We start from the raw sequence: 21,826 nt of genomic DNA on the forward strand, positions 1-21,826 counted from the left end.
TTTCAAGAAACAGAGGCTGACTAAATTCTCTGACAATGGATAGAAGAACAAATAAGGGACTGACGGCATTTTAGGAAATGGCTATCTTGGGAAAACTGTCAGAAGGAAATGGACATCTAAACTTATAACCTAAATAGTTTTAATATTTTTCCATGACTTCCAAACAACATTAGTACGCATCTGATCTGACAGACCCTTTCTGTGATGACCTAGGAGGAAAACCCAGGCATGGATTTACAAGGTGATAAAGGGGATTTTAGATTTCATTTTAGTAGTGTCCATGTGCATGAGTAACAGTAAAACATAGTGCAGGCATACTGGCCCAGTCTTCTCATCATTCCTCAGTCAGATAGGATCTGTGTGTGCCCAGAAGTGATCTTTGAAATGACAGACTGCAGCTGCTATGTGCAGGATAAACTGAGCCTGGGCTTGGGACTGCGGAGGGAGGTTGATTTTGTTGTTGTTAACAGTCCAGCCAGCTGAAAAGAAGAAAGGGCTCAAGAGTTGTGCAATGACTATTCATGACCTGGTCCATTCCAATCTTGAACATCTTATTTTAGTTTTTTTAGAAGAGACATTTCTAAATCTTCATGTCAGATGAAGATTTTTTTGCGTTCTACATTTAACTGTCCTATATTTAAGAGTATAAAAGCATAGATTTCAACTTATTTCGTATTTCTCTTACAAAGGATGCTATCTAAAAATTATTTCTTCCCAGTGAAACTGACTTGGAAGAAATGCATGTAAAAGGAAATGCTGTCTCCATAAAATAGGAATTCATAGCAAAACATTGTTTTAAATAAGGTCCTGATAGCAGTAACTTTCTCGGTTTTGGACATTTTTTCTAAACCTGCTTCTTAGAGCAGGGTAGCTGGGTATAAGCTTCTCATGAATGAAGTGGCATCTTTATTGACTATGGAGATATAAAATTAGGATAAATACAGCCCTTTCCCTCTTGTAGTCAAGAAGGTGACATTTAATATGCCTTGAGACCCATTTCCTAAATAAGAAGCTAGAAAGTATAAGTAAAAATGTTTCATTGGGACCCATCTCCAAATATTTTCCCATTATTATCCCATATATTCCAGAATGTCAAGGTGTTTAACACTTCATTTTGCTTCGTCTGGAATTCAAGAGTAAAGAAGTTTCTCCATAGACTCTGCAAGGAAGGATGAACTACACATTGTTGGCATGCCCAATTTGGGCCTAAATCCTTCCATAACTCCACTCTCCATCCTTGTGAGAAGCCTTTCCAAACTATAACAGAAATGTGTTCCTGTACACTCCCTTTCTCTCCCCTTGGCTGGCCTTGCAGAGAAGAAGCATTTCCCATGATGATTTTGAATATTCAGAGCCACCAAGGGGGCGCAGCTGAGCACAGAGCATCCCTTTCACCTCAGGAGCCTCTCTCCTTCCCTGGCTCTTTATTATACCCCTTCTGCTTCCTTTACCCTCAGGAAGCCAGATGTTTTTAAAGAAGAAGGGACACAGAGCTTCCAGAACACTGCGGAGACAGGCCTACCAGATTGGTGAGCACCATTTTTAAAACACTTGGGACGTTGAGGCACATGCATGCTCACAGGCAGGCTCGACTAAATGTCTGTCAGTGCAGAGCTTGGAGCACGGATTCTACTAATGGTTGCCATATAGAAGCAAATGGTGGTTTATTCTGTCCATTAAATAGCACTGCCTTGTCAATTAAGTTATATGCACCAGTGCACTGGAGACATACATGGCTCCACAACGTTGATAAAATTAAAATTTTGTTAATAGCAAGAATGTTTACATTACTTGTCAGTCGCAGCAACCATCTTTATCCATCAAGGCTTTTCCCTTTTAAAAATAGAGCAAATTAGGAAGAAACCTGCTTGACGTAGTAGCAGAGTACAACTCTAGGGAAGTCACTGTGACAACTCTTCAGTCATACCTGCATACTTGTTTTTCCATTACCATGCTGATCATCTAAGCAGGCTAACTGGAATGTTCATGAAATCTCTAAATTATCCACTATGCTTTTTTTCCAAAATACATGTACAATTATATAGGTCTTATTTAGAGGGATGGTTTAATAATACAGATTAATTTATAGAACTTACTTCCTATCATAGACAGGCCAAAGGGGCAGGGGTGATAACAGAGCGACAGTAAACCACCCGTCAGTTTCTCTGTTAACAAACAGAAAAATTAGTTTCTATAGTTAGATTCTTGTAGGAATCAAAACTAGGCAGAAAAGTAATGGAAAACTTATCAAAGGCTAGTACCTGAAAACTACAGTCATGTGAGGATCCTGGTTAGTAGGCCTATTTTTATAACCAAAGGTTGGAGGATTGAGTTATAGCTTAATGTTCCCTTTGGACACTGGAAAAACAAGTTTCTGTACTCATTACTGAATCAATCTGCCATATCCTTAGCCTTCAAAAGACTTGTTCATGTTCAGCAATTGATCGTTCATGCTGAAGCCACGTTGTCATAAATCTAGGTTTTCCTCATTAAATTGACTAAAGAGATCAACCCACTAGAATCTTACACTGTACTCTATACACCCAAAAAAACTGAACTGCAATTAGCTTACAAGAACCTGCAGTCTTTAAAACATTTTAGATTAATGTGAAGAACATGATATAGATTGTCTGCTTTATCAGAAATTGCCTAGAACCTGGAATCTACCAGCAGGTGATCAACTCTGAATACCTCATACAAGCCTGTTTCACATATCATTGCTAACAGCCTAAATCTAGAGGACACATTAAATGAGCCTTTGGGCTCTTCTAAGCAGTGCTGGAGCAAGCATCAATAAAAAAACAGCCCCTAGAATAAAGGTTTGCTACCCAAAGCATGAGCGATTAGAATGCTTCTGCTCCCAGGGCAGGAGAGAACATAATGGGCATTTTCTTACACTAAAAACATCTTTGTGCTTGAAGGAATATAGTCCGGTATTGTAGAGACAAATGAAGTTCTAGTTCCTTCCATTGACTAGCAGCTGTCAAAAAATTGACTTGCTGGTCTCAGACAGGATAAGTTTCTCTTTCTGTTCATTCTCTTATTTCTAATAAACTGTAGTTTACTCTTCTTGGAGAATTTGTATTAAGTTTTAGTAAATAAAAATTGATGTCATATTTCATTTGTCATTTTCTAAAAAATAGCTATATGTTTTAAGACATAGCTGATGAGAGGGTATTTTAAAAGGCCTTTTTATATTGTCTCTGACCTGTGGCTTCCAAGTCATTTTTCTTCTGGAGAGAGACATTTTTCCAAGTGACTAAGTTACAATTCTGTAAAAGGTGGAACTTTACAGAGAAAACCTTCATTTTGAGGCATTGCCTTTAGGGACTGCATTGCTACCTGTCACAGAGGCATCCATACTGTAGTTCAATAGCAGTTACACCAGTTTACAGGGAGATGAATTTACTTAAAATTCACTTAAAATTTATCTAAAATTTACTCATACCTAAAATTGAAACTAAAGCAAAATGAAAAGCTAAGAAATTCCATGATAACAATACCATGTCACCATGTGTCAGATTTTGCAACACTATTTGGTTTGTAAGCAACTGGCACTAATTAAATCAATCATAATATTTTACTTTCAGTTATGTCAGTATAAGCCAATTCTCATATTTCATAAGTGCTCTGAAAGAAATAACTGCAGAACCGCGTTTACCCTTCAGACTCACCAGTGCACTGTCATCTTTACTGATGAGCAATGTCTTCGGCATTGATTGTTGTATTGTGTGGTGTAATCTTCAGTCATATTATTTCAACCCAGCTACAACTGTTGAGTAGTTTCCACTCCAGAAGTGAAAACTTTCCAGTGAATCCATACAGATTCACTTCCTTCATAAGAAGGAAGATAAAATAGAAGCTATTATCTTTACCAGTGAAATCCCATCCAACTTCTTGGAAAAACTAATGGATTTCTGGTAAGTATTGGGATAAGGTTCATTGCTATCAGGTAGACAAAACTTACATAGTCATGTTGAACAACCCAAAAGCTACTGTAATTATTCCAGCTTTCCTCACAAGCTGGCCTATATTCCTAGGGAAAACATACTGCATCTGTTCAAAGTGATCCAGGGAAATACCACAGAAGGTAGAAGGAAGAAACATTATGAGAACATGATGAAATACACTGGAGAATTTTGAAACAAATATGGTTTCAGAAGAGTACCCATATGTTCCTACATACATCATCAAAATCAGATCTTCTTCTGCTTTAGAAAACCATACTAGTCAAAACACAGAATTCCTGTTACATTGAAATATTCATTTGTTGAATTACATTCATTGAAATACATTGAAATACATTCGTCAAACTACATTCAGTATTACATTCTACAGAAGTTGGGTTTTAGTTGGCTAAACGTAATATGGCATCTATTCACTATTCTGCATCCTGCAAATTACTGATATGCAAAATATTCCTCTTGGCCATGAGGTGAGAAGTGGGTGACAGACTTTGTCTTTATGCCTAGCTGCATTCATTTATTCATTTTGAAATCTGTCACATCAACTGAATGAGCACAAGAAGAAAAATGTGAGTTAATCATAAAAGATCAAACCCATATCCCATCTTTCCTCAAACAGAAATGTCATTGAGCTTGATGAGATCTCTGAGTACAATAAATACAGTCTCTTGTTTTTTTCATGTAAGTTTTACTTCAGTAAATTCTTCGTTGTTTTGGAGGTGTTTCTTTTTTATTCTGATGTAGAACTAGAAGCTTGATTGGGATCTTTGCATACAAGGGGAATTTTTAGCAGGTCCTCATACATTACTTAAATCTTTTCTTCTTCTGGGAGATCTGTTTAGCAGAAAAGAGACCTCATAAGACGCAAAACTAGCACAAACCAGTGTTCCTAGTTTGTGTGGGCATGGCCAGAATGTGCTAAACTCAGGGTCCCTACAGATGGCACACAGCCTTTTGAAGTTTACAGTCAGCTGCTGTAGTTCAGAGGAGCAGCTGGTCTACTTTGGTCTTTAGTGTGATTGGTGTAGGATCACTACTAACACTTCAGTTTTCACTATGTGTACAGGAGTCTGTAGCTCCGCTGAATCTGTGAGGAATCATGTCTGAAGGGGTAATTATTTCAGCATATAACTGAAATACTTGAGATGCTTTCAAATAAAGTAAAACAGTAGGCAAGAAAGGTTACCCAGCTCTGCTTTTGTACTCACAGTAGGCACTTCTGCATGCATCTGGTGCATTATGGTGCATGTATATCTTTCTGTATCTGTGTCTAGTATATCTGTAAAGCACGTGCATTGAAGGTGCTAACTGTGATGGTTTGCATGCACAAATTTTGCAAGTACAGGTTTCCAGAAGACCTGGGTTTGTAAAAGTCTGGGCTGATGCATAGAAGAGTACAACAATCACAAGTGTTTCTATTAGTCACCCAACAGTAATAGCTCTATGTGGCAATAAACAACAAGGACTGGAAATGACTGTCAGGTAATGAGGTTTATTTGAATGAATGAGACTACTGTGGCAAAGAACTTGGTGGAAATGGACCTGGAAATTAGTAATGAACTATGGATTTTGTACTGTGACAATGGCTTGATAAGTCAGTCCTAACTAAATGTTCCAGTTTGATTTTACAGGGATCGCTCATTTTACTGCAGAGTGATAGGTGATGCAGATCACCATTTGTTGTTACTTGCTTTCTAAATTAAATTATAAAACTGAGCAGTTTAATTGCATGTATCATACTGCTGGTGTTAAGGGTTGTATCACAGAAAAGGCTGACAGATTTATAATTAATGACAGTGAAGCACAACAACAGGATCAACAGAAGTGAATTAACAGACACCGATTTCTATTTGAAAGATAAAATTACACCGTAATTTAGGGTACTTCAAAATGGCAATTATAACATAGAGAATTCTTTGGTCTTGACTGTACTGTAGCTATTTCTTTTGATAGAGATAAAGGAAAAAAATCTTCTACATGGCTCATGTCTATTTTAATGAGGCTTGCATCATTTTCTTGTTCAAGCTCTTAAGCTGCTGTGTATCTTTTCAGTTCAAAGACAGCTCAGTAATCAAGTGCTGCATAACAGTTTTCCACAAACTAGCTTTGATAATCAGAATTTTTCATGAATCCAGAAGGTGTTCCTGTTCTGGTATACTGCCATCCTGCAAGCCCTCTCTTCAAATTAATGAAATCAAGTGGCATGTCAAGTGCAATGTCATGCATCTGCTTACTGGATTCTACGCATGCTGCTGCCACTGCACAACAGATACCCTCCAACTAATGTCCAGATTGTACTGCTCATTCTGTTCTATAAAACAGAATAAAGAGGGTCAGGAAATTGAGGTGGTAAAGTAGATACTCTGTTTGTCAGACAGGCAAAATTAACAGAGAATATAAAGATATACTTAAAAGTACATGGACTCGTTATGCAAAGCAAATATATGTGCAATACACATAATATTTGTGCAGACACAATCACCTATAGATGGGGATTTCTACTGTTGAGAGAAAGTTTGGATTTGTGCTTACTTACCTATATGAATAGTTTCATAAACTATATGTAATCTTTATAGAACAAATTTTCTTAGTTGTATTTGCAGCAGATGCTGGGATGTGACCTGAAACATACAGGGAGTATAATTTTTTTAATCAATTGCAGCATGTTAGAAAAGCACACTCCCTTCTTGTGCACAATGTCGCTCTGACTTTGAAAATCACCAAATGAAACAGAATAGTTTTACCATCTGGAAATGAGACTTACCATCAAAATCTACTTTACATTGATTAAGATATTCACCGTTATATTTGAGCACCTGTTACAGTTCTGTCCATAAAGGAAAAAAAATCCAAGAATAGCACTTTCACAAGATATATTAAAGGATTTATCATAGTAAATTAGACCATTAGTCTGGCTAATCCAGTATCCTGCCCCTAGCAGTGGCCAGGGCTTCAGAATATAGCTTCTGATTTGTACCTGCTCAGACAGTGAGGGTTATTTTTCAGCTTCATCGTGATTTGTCACAGGCCTTTTAGAACAATCTTGTCCTGTTATGCTCAGATGCTAAAGCTGTTTTGTCTATTCTTTCAGAAGTTAATCATCTTTAATTATTTATTCCCTTTCCGTGTCAATCCAAAGGAGAAGCTGTTCATTGTTATACAACAAATGAAATGCAAAGTAGTATCTTGTTATCTGATTATATCAAATATGTGTTAATATGCAATTTGAATGATAACTGTCTGCATTAAATACACTAAAGGCAAGGAAAATGTTTGCTATGGTGTTGACTGAAGATTACAGCAGGTGACTCTTTTAAGGAGTGTTTTGTGTTAATTGCAGAGTCAGGGAACTACCAGCCTCAAGTAGGATAGAAGTTAGACAGACCTGAGTGACAAAAAGAAATGTGCCAAATATGGCAAAAAGAGAGAAGCCTTCTGCAAAGGCAAGGAAGGGAATTCTGTAAATGTCTCCTTTCTTCAGAATAAAATCCCAAACTAGCATTCAGTTTATGACAATAAAATTTCTATCACATCTTTCATTTTGGAAGAATTCAGTGCATTTTGCAACTATCTAAAGATGATATGCAGTGCTATTGGTTGGATAAAGTTTTAGTGGTAGAATTTTTAAATGTCTTGCCTTATACAGATGGTAAAGAAAGGGATATATTATACAGGTTATCCTGCTGGAAATGCTGAAAAAATGCACCGAGTCCAGTAATCTTTGACTTTTTACATGACATGTATTAAAAATCTGTATGATGAACTACTTCAGTGGTATGCTACCCTCATAAACAAAGGTGTGAATTGAGTCCTCACCTTGTTTGAGTTTGGGTTTATTTTGGGGTTGGGGTTGGTTTTTTTTCCTTTGTTAAGTAATTTTATATATATACACACACATATATATCTTCAGTATGTAAGTAGGAGCACTTCCATTCTATTTAACAACAGTTAAGTATAGACTCATTTGCTTTTTACTACTCCTTCCGTTATTCTCAAACCACAACCAAGAGCAAGCACACTTCATAAACCAGAATTAGGATGTCCCCAGACAGGTGGTCTTGCTACTATAAATAACTTTTAAATAATTAAACAAGATAAAATTAAACAGCCTGGAGCAAGCTCCAGATAAGGTCCTCAGCTGCCTCACAACCTAGTGAGAAAAATATACTGAAAGCAGTCTTAGCTTAGTAGTAGTGGCATGAGTGTCTGTCGTCGAGCTTCAGAAAGGCCTGTATTGACCTGTGTAATGAATACATATTCCTTGCTGCATTCAAATCTGCACCCTCATTGGCAAGGATTAAGGAATACTTAGATCTTGAGAGACTTTTCCTATTACAAACTCTATAACAATCTTAACCAATATCTTATTACATACAGATTACTATTTAGACAATCAATATGAAACAGTTGGTTCTGAAGAAGACACAGACTGTAGCCAACAACAGACTTGCTTCTTTCCTCTTGCCTTCAACAACTAGTGAAGACTTGTGCTGGTTTTTGGATAAAATGATCCTGAGATTTCAGAAGGGGCAGCTGAGAAAATGTCTCTGTTTCCTAAAGAACAAAGAAGGAGATGGTTTTGCTTGAGTCCGTATGTTTTATATTTTCTCCCAAAGAAAACAAAGAGGTCAGCCATTCATTATAGGCCATTTAGAGTATCCAAGATACCCAGTACCCTAAACAAAAGCCCTGGAGGCATGCCACAATATCTGCAGCCACTCTTCCCTTTAAAAAAATGGTAGTGTATAATTCTATCTGATTGATTACATCCTACTGTGGCACCAGCAATCTGCCCTTCTTTCTGCTGTAGTTTGTTGCCTACCCCTTACAAAGCAATATGACCCTAAAGAGTGGATGTAACCAGCACAAGTAGAAAAGTTTTGCAGGATAACCACACTGTGATGCCAAAGAAGGTGCTGCATCAGTACATGGTGGAAAAAGGGTCTTGAGTCTTTCTGCCTGCAAGGTGTAACCAGGGTCGAGGACACTTGAGGGCTCTCTGGTGAGGAGATGAGGAGTGTGCAGGGTTGCATGCACTTGAAATATCTACTCAGTGAGGGAGCACAGTCTTTCTTGTGTCACATAAATTGTAGTGCACACAGCACGACATGACGCTGACCGCTGTTTATATTTCACTAAACCACAGGCAAAGACAGGATGCTCAGAGGAAAGGATTTTTCTTTCTGAGACATTTTGTAACACACAGTTTCTGTTAGCCTCTGAAAGGTCAACCAGGACTTGCACAGTATTTCTAATTTTCCTGTTTCTAGCTCGAATGCCAAAATAACTGCAATGATTCTATCTTTTGGTGAAATATAGCCGAAGTTCCCAAAGGATAGCCCACATGCCATTTGCAGCCTGCAAAGCCTTGATAACACATAATGGCATTTTGTAATTGTAGTGCAGCATTTAACTGAGCTGCTGCATTCCAGGTGAAGGCCACTATACAGTCACTAGCATTATTGCCCATTCGTTCAATTGCATTCTAAGAAGGAACAGCCTCCCATGAAAAACTTTCAGAATCATTAAAGTAAAAACATACTGTTGAAGGAACATTACATACAGTCAGAGCAAAGTCAGCTTCTGGTCAGTTCACAAATGTTAAATGCAAAGTATGGATTTAATATATTGGAAATTCTTTTGGATTCCTTTGGTCTTGTATAAGTTGTATTAGCGAGTTTCTCCCCTGCATGCCTTGAAGCTCTGTATTAGCATCAGTACGGCTGTTAGATAGCTAATGCCCACTTCAGAGTTTCCCATTTAGATCTAAAAAAAAAAGGAAAGAAGTTCAGATACCAAAACTGAAATATGCTCAGCTTCTATCCTTCACCTTCACAGTAACACTCTTTGTATGGAGGAACATCACAGATGCCCTTACACTGTTTCTCGCGAAGGTAAATAGTCACTTGAACAGGGTGAATTGTGTTTTTCAAGATGAAGTGGATGTACAGCTGGCTTTGCTGCAGAGCCCTCTAATGGAGAAGATAAACAAAGGATTTACTCCTGCTTTTCACTGACGGACATTTGAAGTGGAGCCTTACCCCCATTTTTGCGCACATCAAATAAGCTAGACAGGTAGTACTGCAGCCTGCTTGGTGGCCAGTAATTTTCATGTGTCAAGTCCCTTTATATAGCCCTGTCAGTTCATCTAAATCATAATTTGTATTGCTACCTACTGTGCAAATTACATATTTTTAGACACTTGTATTAGTGTTCTTCAGTCCCAGCCTAAAGTATCCCACTGTTCCTGTTGCAAAGCTCTTAGACAGAAAGGTGCCAAATGGTGTGGTGTTCACTTAATGAGATTGCAGTTCTTGAATAGAGCAGTGTGGGGTCTTAAGAAGGAAAAGATCTTACATTATCCTAGAGCTGTATCTCTTTCTTAAAATACGTGTGTGTATATACGTCTGTATGTGTGCACACAGACACTTAGACTACAACTCACAACAGTTCCATGCCACTAATCTGCTTGCCTGTTCTTTTCTGTAGCCCAGATGATTTACTGAATGCACTGAATGAGGGTATCAGCCGTGCTGATGTGATCATTACATCAGGAGGTGTATCTATGGGGGAAAAGGTATGCTAAATTTAAGTATGACTTGCTACAATATATGTAAGAATTTCAAGCCAGAGTCTTGTCTTCAGAGCTTCTACGTTTGTATTAATGTTTATTAAAAAGGGATCTTGCTTTTTTTGGAACACTTAAATGTGAATTAATTAAAAAACAGTCTTCAATGCTATCCTCATTCCCTTTGTTCTTATTACTATACTATAGTAGACAGTACAACAGAGAAGATTTTAATTCTCAATGTGTGATTTGCAAATGTGTTTTTATTTAAGGAATGATTTATGTAGTTATGATGAGGAAGGTGCTTGGTTAATAGCACATGAAGGCAACAGACTTCTTTTTGTTCTTAGAGCAGGTAAAATGTAGATAGAATAAAGCTACTTTGAAAGTACTTCGAAAAGCAACCTGAGTATATAAATAGCTCTTTCCTACTCAGCAGATCTCTTTCCTGAATATGCCAAAGCTGTATCTGTTACAAAAATACTTTTATCACATTTTGCACCTGATAGTCCTACAGAGGCAATACATATGAGACACAGTGAGCTGATATATTTGCCTTTTGAATCATTAACAGAATTGTTGATTGAGTTCCTGTTGGTAATCCCTGTGCCAAAACCATCAAAGAAAATAGGGATACACAGATGCTGGTGGGGCGTAGATGAACCTGCAGGACATTTATTAATCATGACTTATGCGAAGGAAAACTCAGATTACTTTTTGACCCCAGGCTGAATCTGTGAGTTTGGCAGGTAAAAGAAACATCTCTCCTTTTATAACTAACAGATACTAAAGACAGTCATTAGGAGATGGCAAACATGAGTGCTGTTTTTGTCACTTTCTAAGTAGAAATCATATTGTTGGATACATCATGAAAATGGATAACTAGTTAAACCAGTGCCAACTACTTTCAATCCCATTATTGTCCTCAGTATTCCTAGAAAAATAATCAAGGACAAGTGCTGGTGTTTAAATTGGGAATGTGGTGACATAGTGCAGACACAGGAACACTAGGAAGTGACTGGACTGCTGAATGGTCTTACAAGCATTTATGCCTTCTGGCTAATTTCTCCCCAGTCTGAATTTGAGGCAACAGCATAAAGTCAATAAGCTCTATACTCCACTGATGGTTAGCCCTCTGATACTGAGCTTTCGAGAGTTTTAATGAAATAATTGTGAACATCCAAAAAGTAAATAGAAAGTAAATATGGTGTTAATGCAATCAATAATTGAGAATTCATGCCTGGCTGAAAAAAGTTGCTGCTTTCCAAGTATTTGAACACACACACCAAAAAAAAAAAAAAAAAAAGGGAGAAAGATGGGAAAACTGCAAGGGAGCTTCAGATTTACTGCTTCCAAAGTCTTTCTTCACAGATGACTGTTATGTCCTGTGTCTTTAATCTCACTAATCTCACGACAGACAGGATACTACATTTTTGAGCACAGCAATTTTCAATAAAGACTAAACAAGTAATTCAATTCATTTTAAAAACTGAGTCAATTGTGTTTATGCAAAATCATTGAACTTGAACTAGCACACAAGCCACCCACAGTTTTTCCTTTCTAAGGACTGTTAAACCCGACCACTGTGAATTAGACCATGTCCCCAAGAAATTACAATAATTACAGTATCCTGGAAAACTATGATTTCTACAGTACAGTATTGATTTCAAAAGTACTAGGAGATCTCTGACTCTACTGCTAGATAGCCTCCATGGCAAAAGTTAAATAACTTGATGATTTTAAATCTTAACTTTGAACCATAAAGGCTTTTTTCCATCTTTGACATAGACAATGTTTTAGTAGTAGGTATTTGTGGGGTCCTCTAAGATTCTGCTGCAGCTGACTTTTAAGTAAATATATTACTATGTCCCCGTGGAGTCAGGTTTGGCACCTAAAATGAGTCTGTTCTTCACCTCTTCTTTTTGAAAATACTTTCTTTAAAATACTGGAAATTCCCCACTGGACTGTAGCACTTTTGGGATATGAAAAGTCTTTCATCTTCACTTGATATTAATTAATTACTTTGAATGCTTACATGATATAAGCCACTTTGATGTTACTTAATCGATTTTCTTTTTTTAATTTAAACAGGACTATCTTAAACAGGTGCTGGATATTGATCTTCATGCACAGATTCACTTTGGCAGAGTTTTTATGAAACCAGGGTAAGAAATCTTTCTAGTTAGGCAGCATAGATGGAGGCTATATTGGGCCAAATGTCCTATATAAGTGCTTCAGTAGATTTCAGTTTTCCAAATATACTATAAACCACATGGTAGATATATATGGGAAAAAAAGCAAAATCAGCCCTCTTCAGATTAGTCATCATCTTTAGTGGTGAAATTAACTGGAACAGAGAGATTACTATTTATTGGTAAGAGATATTTCTCTGATAACTGTTGCAAATCAGGTTTGGGCATTGGGGGGAAACCAGCGTGGTATAAACATGGCCACAGTCTTCACTGTGTTCACAGAGCTCAGATATTGGCATTGTTATGAAATAACCAGGAAATATAAGCATGTTAAACTGCCAGTTTGCTTAATGAGCTTCTCATTTCAATTCAAATTTGCATAAGTCATATTCCTACAAACAAGCAATTTCTTGAGAGAGGTGGAATTTACAAAAGCTAATTTACGAAGTTTTATCTAATTGACATATTGAGCATAGTAATTTTAAAGTAAACACAATCCTTTATGTGTTTAGTTTGCCTCAGAAAACTGTTTCAGCATTGCTTTCCTTTGCTGTAGCACCGCTGATTAATGAGCCTGGAAGTGTGCTTTGTAGAGAAAATGAAAACTACATGTATTGAAAATAGAGAGTTCCCTTTCACAGTACAGTAGCAGAAAGATGTCTACAGCTCTGCCTCACTAAGCACGGAGTGGAGTTTGCAAGCTAGGTTGGCATGGTCCAATAACACAAGGCCAAGTGCAGCTTTGAGGAATTATTCCCTCTAGCCCATAACTGTTGCCAGGGAGCAGAACAGAAAGTGGGTGTTTGCTGTGAAAAAAGACAAATACTTTTACTGTCTCTGCATACAATCCAGTAAAGAACTGCATGTGGGTTTGGTGCTTGTGCTGCTACTACCACCACCTCCCGTCCATAAAAGGAACAAGTGAGCTGAAAGCATGTTTCTTCCCATGCTGGATGTAGCCCAGGTGTGGGAATTGCTCACTGCTTCTGTCATACTGCTGCAACCAATGTGGGGAAGTCCCAGAAGTGGGATCTGCACTCCAGCCTCTGCTGCTGACAAGAATGGATAACCTGATTTAGAGAATTCAGAATATTAAATTCTGGTTCTGGTTTATCTGAAAGCAAACATAATTGTTTCTTCTGGTGATGCCTTTGTAGACTTGTAGCAATAAACTTTTAATAACTAGCTAGAAAAGCTTTAAGAAATCTTGTTTTCCCCAAACATCCATTTTCATTTTATGCCGTAAGAAACATATTTCTTACTGCTACCAAAACATTTGGTCATCTAATCTTACTGAGAATGTAAGCACTCTCATCTTCATTGACTGTAGTGCAATAGCAAATACTGTGCCTTAGTTTTTATTAATTCTGTCTTAAGAGGCCTTAGATATGAATTGTGATTACTATATTGGGAAAAATTCCCTTGAGTAAGTTCCAAGAGCAAAATCAGAATTTGCTTTGTATGCCTGTATTTTGATGTGCTGCATGACTGCAGAGTGATGCCGGGGATTTACTATTCCTCCACTTGATCTGAAAGTTGCTGAGCTAATGTAAGGTTGTATCTTGTCTAGCAGCACTGCCAGAAGAAAGTACTGGAAGACTTTGCCAATGATGATGTTGAAATCTCATATGAGAATTCAGAGTTTCCAGTATATATGAATTACCAGTTAGATTTTTTGGACCTCAGTTTGTGGACTGGTTACAAGATTTGGAGGTCTGGCATTATGTTAGCTCCCATTATGTTAGAGACTTTTTAAAACAGAAATTTCGAACACCAACTTCCCCTGGTAAAATAGGACATTGATTAGTCCTAGCAGATACAAAACTAGGTAGTAATGATCAAAGTGTGGCAAATCTCCAAAGTTGCTGCTGGTCAGCAACTATCATCTGCTGATCAGGTGACAGTTGTTAGCTCAAGATGAAGCCAAGGAAGCCAGCCTAATTATTGCTTCTATAAAGTATAATTTCTAATGTTTAAAAGGATGATACTAACATAGGTATATAGAAAACTTTTTTTAAAGGATGAGTCCCTTTTCTTTGCCAGCCACATTCTTGAGCCATCACATTACTGTCCTGTTTGTATAACTGCAATAGCCATGGTAACAAGTCACTAAAGATCACTCAGGAGCAGCTCTGAAAGGCAGAGCAAGCTCTTTACTGATAGACCAAGATCTTACCTGACTGCAGCTCTGCCTGTGTATCTCAATTTGTTCATCTGCAGACTAGCTAGCATTTGCTGCTGTGAAATACTGCTCTGTTGTCACTACTGCTGTAGACAACAGAGAAGGGAAATTAGAGTCATTAACATTATAAAAAATTTGGAGAGCCTTCTATGAAAAACAAATACAGCTCTGTAACTGTGTAATTTCTGTATTACTTCTTTGTTAATTGGCTTCTAGCATGGAGACAGGATTTAGATTTTTGATTACTAGTTCATCTGCTCTGTGATGTTTCCTCACGAGAAGCAAAATTGTCTACTTAAAACTTCATAGTTGAGTACCAAGAAAAACTAATTGTTCTGTCATCACAAAGAGAGGATTATAACCCCAGTATGGAATAAGCAGCAGGTGCTAATGAACTGCTGAGACATATCCTGTTTTGTTTTCTTTTCCAAATGTTTTAAATAATAACATAGTAAAGTTCAGTTAAAGTCTAGTGCAGATATTAAATAGCTTTCCTTTTCCATAGCCTGCCGACAACTTTTGCAACGCTGGATATTGATGGTGTAAGAAAAATAATCTTTGCGCTCCCAGGTAAGATGTTTTGTGGATTACTTTTGTCGCTGTGCATAGGTGACAGACATGAAACAGAATAGCGACGTTTCACAGCACCTATGTCTGGTGTTGGCATCCCTAAGGAATGTACCTATAAGGTTTTCCCAGAAATTTCCAGGAGAGACAGACTTATGGGGATATACTAAGGAGTTCTTTCTTGTTCCTGTCCTCAGAATTTGCCAGTGTAGAGGCCTTATGATTTCTTTCATTCAACAATTTCCTTGGGTTTTGTAAGTGGTACTATACAGGGTTGGTTTTTTTCTATGGCTTCCGCCACCTTCACAGTAAATATTTTGTGTATGTAAGTCAGTGCATCCACTCTGAAGTACTGAAAATGAAGACAAAAACGAGGCAGTGACAAAGAACATGCCACAGAATACTTTTTTTTATCATGATCGTACCTTGGAACCAAAAGAGGGCAGCGGCATCACTTCACCTCCTGCGTGCTGCATCACCTTGGGAATCGCCTCATTCAGAATAAATTTTTCCTTAGGGATCTGGCTACAAATCTCTATCCTCCTAAATCAGGAGGAATTTATTTTATTCTTATTGCTCTGGCTTTGCATGGATTTCTGACTACACAAGGAATCCTGTTCTTGACAAGCTGGTGATTTTCAGATGTATCGCTAGTGCTTTTTCTCTCTCCTGTTTTAGTTGCTGCAGTACATTTTCTTTCAGGGGACAGATCAATGGAGCATCTGTCTGATCGTACTATTTATTTTAGAACTGTTACCTAGGGAAGTCCAGATGTGTAAGACAAGTGGTGTTTGACAGACATTGGTCGTACACCTCTCTTGTGAGCCAACAGAAAACGTATGAATCAGTAGAATTCTCTTCAGAATTTGTACTAAAGCATTTTGCCACTCTGTTAGGGAATTGAAAGTTACTTTTTCCATAAGTCTTGAAAACCTTAATCATGAATCAAGAGCCCTATCAGCTAGGACCTATACCTGTCCACAGTAAACCCTGCCCTGGCCCCAGACAAATCTAGGTGTAAAACAACAGGCAACAGAGGAACAGAGGCAAATGGTGGGGCCTGAGGAACACAGGGCAGTTGTGATCAGAGCAGTATTTCAGCACACCACCAGCCAGAGAGTGTAGCTTTTAACAGGTGTACTTGCCACATGCCACTCCTGTCCTGAATGAAACGTTATCTGTCCACAGCATGAAAAGCTCTTTAGAGTCCTTTAGGGTGCAATTGCTATAAAAACATGAGATCACTTTCAGCATTTCGCAGAGTAAATCAAGAGAGAGTCACCACCAACTGTTCTTTGTCCTACAGGCAACCCCGTGTCAGCTGTTGTCACCTGCAATCTCTTTGTTGTTCCCGCACTGAGGAAAATGCAGGGTATCCTGGATCCTCGGCCCACCATCATCAAAGCCAGGGTAAGAAGCTTGTCCTCTATTTAAAAATCTCTAAAGATGTTGAAGCACAGCTCTTTGGGCTTGGAAAGGCTGTTTTGTTTGGGGAATCTGAGCCCTAGACTAATTCTGGCAAGTTGAAAGAAGGTCACACAAAACAGAGGTACATTCTCAATCTCTGTTAACAGTAATACTCAGTCCCATAATTTCTAAGAGTTAGATGGCCATCTAATGGAGCGAGATATACAGATGCAAAGGCAGCCATTTGCCAATCAGGCAGGAAGGACGCTTTCCTGTTTAAAAAAAACATTTGTTTTAACCTGTGGTAAAAATTGCAGAGTAATCCGGGAATTTGCAGAGTAATCTGGGAATACCTAAGGAGTTGGACAGTTCTGTATTAGCATTTAAAAATAGAAACTTTAAAGCCTTTCTGTTCTTGAGTTTATATAAGTAACCCACATGACCCCCACCCTAAGCAATATAAATCCCTTAAACTACTCATTTCACTCTTACACGAAATCATGGATATTGTAACTCTGTTTAATATAGATTCAAGGCATGTTATTATAATGTATTATTCTTCTATTTTTGATTCAAATAAAGTACCAAGGAACACATTACCTTTTATAGTTTTCCTAGCGTTCTTGGCTGTGCACTTTTCTCTTACTGCTTATCCCGTGTCTTTCTTTTGCACTTCCTCAGGCATCTAGATTTTTCTTTATCTCACAGCTAAAATATTCTAAAACAGAGAGCAATTTGTAGTGACCCTCATTTTTGCATGAATTTTCCAATGTGTTCCATTGAATTCCATTGTGAGCCATCCGCTATATGCCTTTTCATTTCAAAGACTGGCCATTTCCCTTTTGTCAGGGCTAGCAGGATTCTGAAAGCGAATAAAATTTTTATCTTTATGCAGAGTAATCCAGAGACCAGAAACAATAAAGCTTTTTTCCCAGAGAAATACTATCTTTAAACTCCCAGTAAAGGAACAGCTTTGGAATATTACACTTAATGCATGTAGACTCCATCATACTCTTTGATATTATAATGTCACAGTTGTATTTCCCTTAAATACTGCAGTCTCTACCTTCTACAGCTTTTGATCTTTCAGGAGACACCATCTGACCTCAAAATGCAAGTTTTTAAAAAGACTGTTTTTAAGGAAAAACAATTGAGCAGATGATTCCGTTACCTTAGACAGTGCAATCTGAATGCATGACATTTTCATCCTTTCTTTGCTTCTTCTACAGTTATCATGTGATGTAAAATTGGACCCCCGCCCAGAATATCATCGGTGCATACTGACTTGGCATCACCAAGAACCACTACCTTGGGCACAGAGTACAGGTTAGTGCCCAGTCACACAGACTGACAGACACACACAGGTCCTTGCCTTCCTACGTGTATGTTTAGAAACAACCAAGCGTGTGCACATTTTTTCATATAACCTTTCTTCTGCAGACTGATTTGCTGACATACTTGTGCACAGGCATACATGTACGTTAGTATAAAATTCAGTCATAATATGACTTTGCAACTTAACCACTAAAACTTATCTGAATAACCTGCCTTTATACACACATGCACACACACAAATACACCTATGTGCTTGCATACATATTGCTTTTTATATCCACCCATGCTTACTTGCACTCGCAAGCACATTTGCTTATTTTTGCCCTTGTGCATGTATTAAACAAACACAAGTTGGGGCATAGGTAGGAACAATACAAATAAAAGAAGTGTGATTCTAGCTGAACTGGAAAAGTAGAAGAGATAGCAGAGGCTGTATATGTTCTCTTAAAGCAAATTAAGACTTTGATTAGTCATGTTTGCCACTTAGAGATACTTCTGGATACTCAGCTGCAGTTGAGGCAAATACCACATTTGAATTCTTTTTTAGCTGTGTACTGCCAGAAGACCAACTCTGCCAGTTTCTCAAGAGATTCAGGCTCTTAAACAACTAATTGTCTTTTTGCTACATCCAAGTTGTTCAATACAAAATGCTAGAAACAAGTCTCCACAGGGAAAACATCAGCTGAAATGCATCTAAACTAGTAAACACTAGTTTACTCAGAGAAAGTTCTTACCATTGACTCCCAAGATCACACAGCCTCTGACATATTTCCAGGTATAAGTCAAGGTATTACTTACATCTATAATGCTGTATTTGGTTTAACTCTGTTCTGTTGTGTACCACTTCATTCCTTACGCAAGCAGACTGTCTGGAATGATTTCTCTGTCAAGCTGGAAGTTTGAAAACCAAGAAATTAAAGGGCATGACTTTTTATTGCATTTTCATTTTTTGTCAGTACTACCAATATGATACTGTTTATCTTCAGGACATGTTGTGAAGCTCAGTGTCCCAAAGAAGCCCATTCTTTTGAGGTGGTATTTGTTATGGATTTACACAGCTGGCCACCATAACAGGGTCCAACCCTAGGATCCCACTGAAAAATGTCAAGTCCAAGTGAAGGTTTCCAATTCCTCTTTCATTAGTTCTCAGGTTACAGCTCGAGCTGGGTGCCTCTGGAGAGGGACCCCTACCCCAGATTGCACCCTCCAATTATACCCGTACCACCCAGCACCCAATCCCCAAGTCCAGTCACTTAATTCTCGTCGGCGGTCTCTTGATTTCTTACTGGTTTTCTTTGTCGCTGGGCTGGCCTTCTTCTGAAGTTACCTCATTCTCTTGGAATTGTTTCCTTGGTCCTTATCTTCTTCATTCTGCTCACATCTGCCACATTCAGCTAGTTCTGTGTTAACAGCATTAGTTTTAACAAAAAGTTTACTCTCCGTCAGCTCTTGCAGCCTAAGGCTTCAACCACTTTAGCTGCTAGTGCTAAGCTACTAATGCTAAACAAGACTATTCAGAGAGAATAAAGTTAATCAAACTTATTCTATAACAGTATGTTAAAAACATTCTAGACTGTGCTGGTTTTAGTCTTTGTACAATCAGAATTAGGTATACAAATTGAAAAATAAATAATTTTGATAGGATTAGAAATTCCAACAGAAAAGCAATTTACTATGACAAGATATGAGGTACAGATAATGTGGAAGGCTGGATAGGAAAGCAATCAGCAAAGGGAATGAGGGTTTTGAGAGCCAGAGCGATGGGAGGCTGACTAATTCTCTACAGAGTTCTGTTTCCATCCATCTCAGAACAGTGAGATCCCAGCTCTGTGAATAAGTTAGCAACATGAACATCTTCGTAACAACAGCTTTTGTTTCCCACGTGGTGTGTTGCAGCGCTTGAAACTAACTGAAAACTTAACTGGAATTTTTCTCTCGCTCTCCTGTAGGGAATCAGATGAGCAGTCGTCTGATGAGTATGCGCAGTGCCAATGGACTGTTGATGCTACCTCCAAAGACAGAGCAGTATGTGGAGCTTCACAAGGGGGAGGTGGTGGATGTCATGGTCATTGGAAGGCTATGATGTCACCAGCAAGAACGAAGCTTTGATGCATGTCCACATATCATTGACTGTATCCTGTAATATGCAATGGCACAGCTAGTTTTTCTGATTTGGATAACAGTTGATCAGTATAGTCAACATCTTGGATTATATTTCAAATGGAATTTAAATAAATACCTTTTAAAAAAAACTTTAAAACAAATCTTAACAAAGAAATTTATTCTGATTATATCAAAGCAACTTTTTCCTTTCCTTGCAATTGCTTTGTGTGTTCAATGCTAGTTCTAATAGCGGTAGCTTTTAGTAGACAGCAGTAGGTGCCTGCAGAACTTGTGTTTTTTCTCATCTTTAAGATACAACTACTTATGCTCTTAAAATAAGGCTGTCTGCTTATTTATACTAGCGTAGACAACACTTGGATTTCCCTTATTAGTATGCTTCATAACCGCTTCACAGAGAGCTTCTGCTTGTTCTTTATCTTGTATCTCGTGTTGATGTGCACAGTGCCAAAAGCAGAGTGGCTGCACTGGGAACCCAATGAAGCCCCGAGGTTTTCTCACCTCGCTGTGCATTCAGGGATCTCTCTTGTCCCGGCAGCCACCCAGCTCAGTACTCTTGGGCAGTAACTGGATACCTTTTATTTCAACAAACAAAAAAATTGCTTCCTTAAGTGCTGACAGCCTTTTTAACCAATACATTTAAAAATGTACAGAACTAAAAACTAAAAAAAATCAAAGACTGATCTTGTACAGATATTAGTGTTACCAGCATTCGTGTGGAAATTAAATGAGCAAAGAAATAAAACTAATGTTAAACAACTCTGTACCATAACATTTTCTGTAATGATATTGAAACTTAAATGAATAAAAAAAAATCCTCAATCATTATTTAAAATTTCACCTGTTTAGCCTTGTTGTTTGAACCAAAAAGATAGTGGTTTAAGAGGGTATTTGGGGTGAGGGAGGAGGGCAGGAAGGAAGGGAAAATAGTATATGGAATCTAGGGCCTTCCCTCATGTATAGTATCACAAGTGAACTGAAAATACAGAGTGAGCTCTCTCTCACTCATCTCCGAAGGGACAAAATAGAAGCAGCATTTGGGGGATTTTACAATTGGACTAGTCAAAGCTGGAGAATACTTTTTTTTTCCATCAAAATTGCACAGGAGTTGCAAACAGCCCATGTGCTGCACTGTGTGGGATTTGATAGAGCGTTCTTTTTTTTTTTTTTTTTTTTTCACAAGATTCTCTTTTTGATACTGGGACTCACTATTCAGCCCTCACCAGATTATGTATTTTGGTAATTTCACATTTCATCTGGGATTAAGACCATAGCAGTGCCCTACAACACCTTGCTTCTTGGAGTTCATGGGTAAAATGCTATCCCATCAACTCCATTCATGAAGCCAGAACATTTGCCTACAGTATTTTTTGAAGGCTTAGTCAGGGAGGACACAGAAAACTGGGTTTAAGTCCTGACTGCCACAGTGGACCAGAGCTGTAGTTCTATGATAACTGCAGAGGGCATCCCTGATGCTGCTTTTAAAACC

General features: G+C 38.0%; 1 protein-coding gene across 11 annotated transcripts in view; it reads left to right on the plus strand.

Moving 5' to 3' along the window:
* The window catches only part of GPHN (gephyrin), a 312,924-nt gene extending 291,752 nt beyond the window's left edge, over window positions 1-21,172 (plus strand). For 8 of the 11 annotated variants that reach the window (XM_069784156.1, XM_069784161.1, XM_069784159.1 and 5 more), the window contains 6 exons: window positions 10,455-10,542; window positions 12,625-12,698; window positions 15,413-15,477; window positions 16,781-16,884; window positions 18,111-18,207; window positions 20,166-21,172. In XM_069784156.1, the coding sequence (XP_069640257.1) occupies window positions 10,455-10,542; window positions 12,625-12,698; window positions 15,413-15,477; window positions 16,781-16,884; window positions 18,111-18,207; window positions 20,166-20,299 (562 nt within the window). In that variant the 3' untranslated portion in view covers window positions 20,300-21,172. Of the gene's footprint in view, window positions 1-1,457; window positions 1,530-10,454; window positions 10,543-12,624; window positions 12,699-15,412; window positions 15,478-16,780; window positions 16,885-18,110; window positions 18,208-20,165 lie in introns of all 11 variants that reach the window. The other 3 variants (XM_069784153.1, XM_069784154.1, XM_069784155.1) reach the window with 1 other exon arrangement.
* Window positions 21,173-21,826: the final 654 nt, after the last annotated feature.

This window comes from Haliaeetus albicilla, chromosome 5 (assembly GCF_947461875.1).
Source record: "Haliaeetus albicilla chromosome 5, bHalAlb1.1, whole genome shotgun sequence".
Lineage (NCBI taxonomy): Eukaryota > Metazoa > Chordata > Aves > Accipitriformes > Accipitridae > Haliaeetus > Haliaeetus albicilla.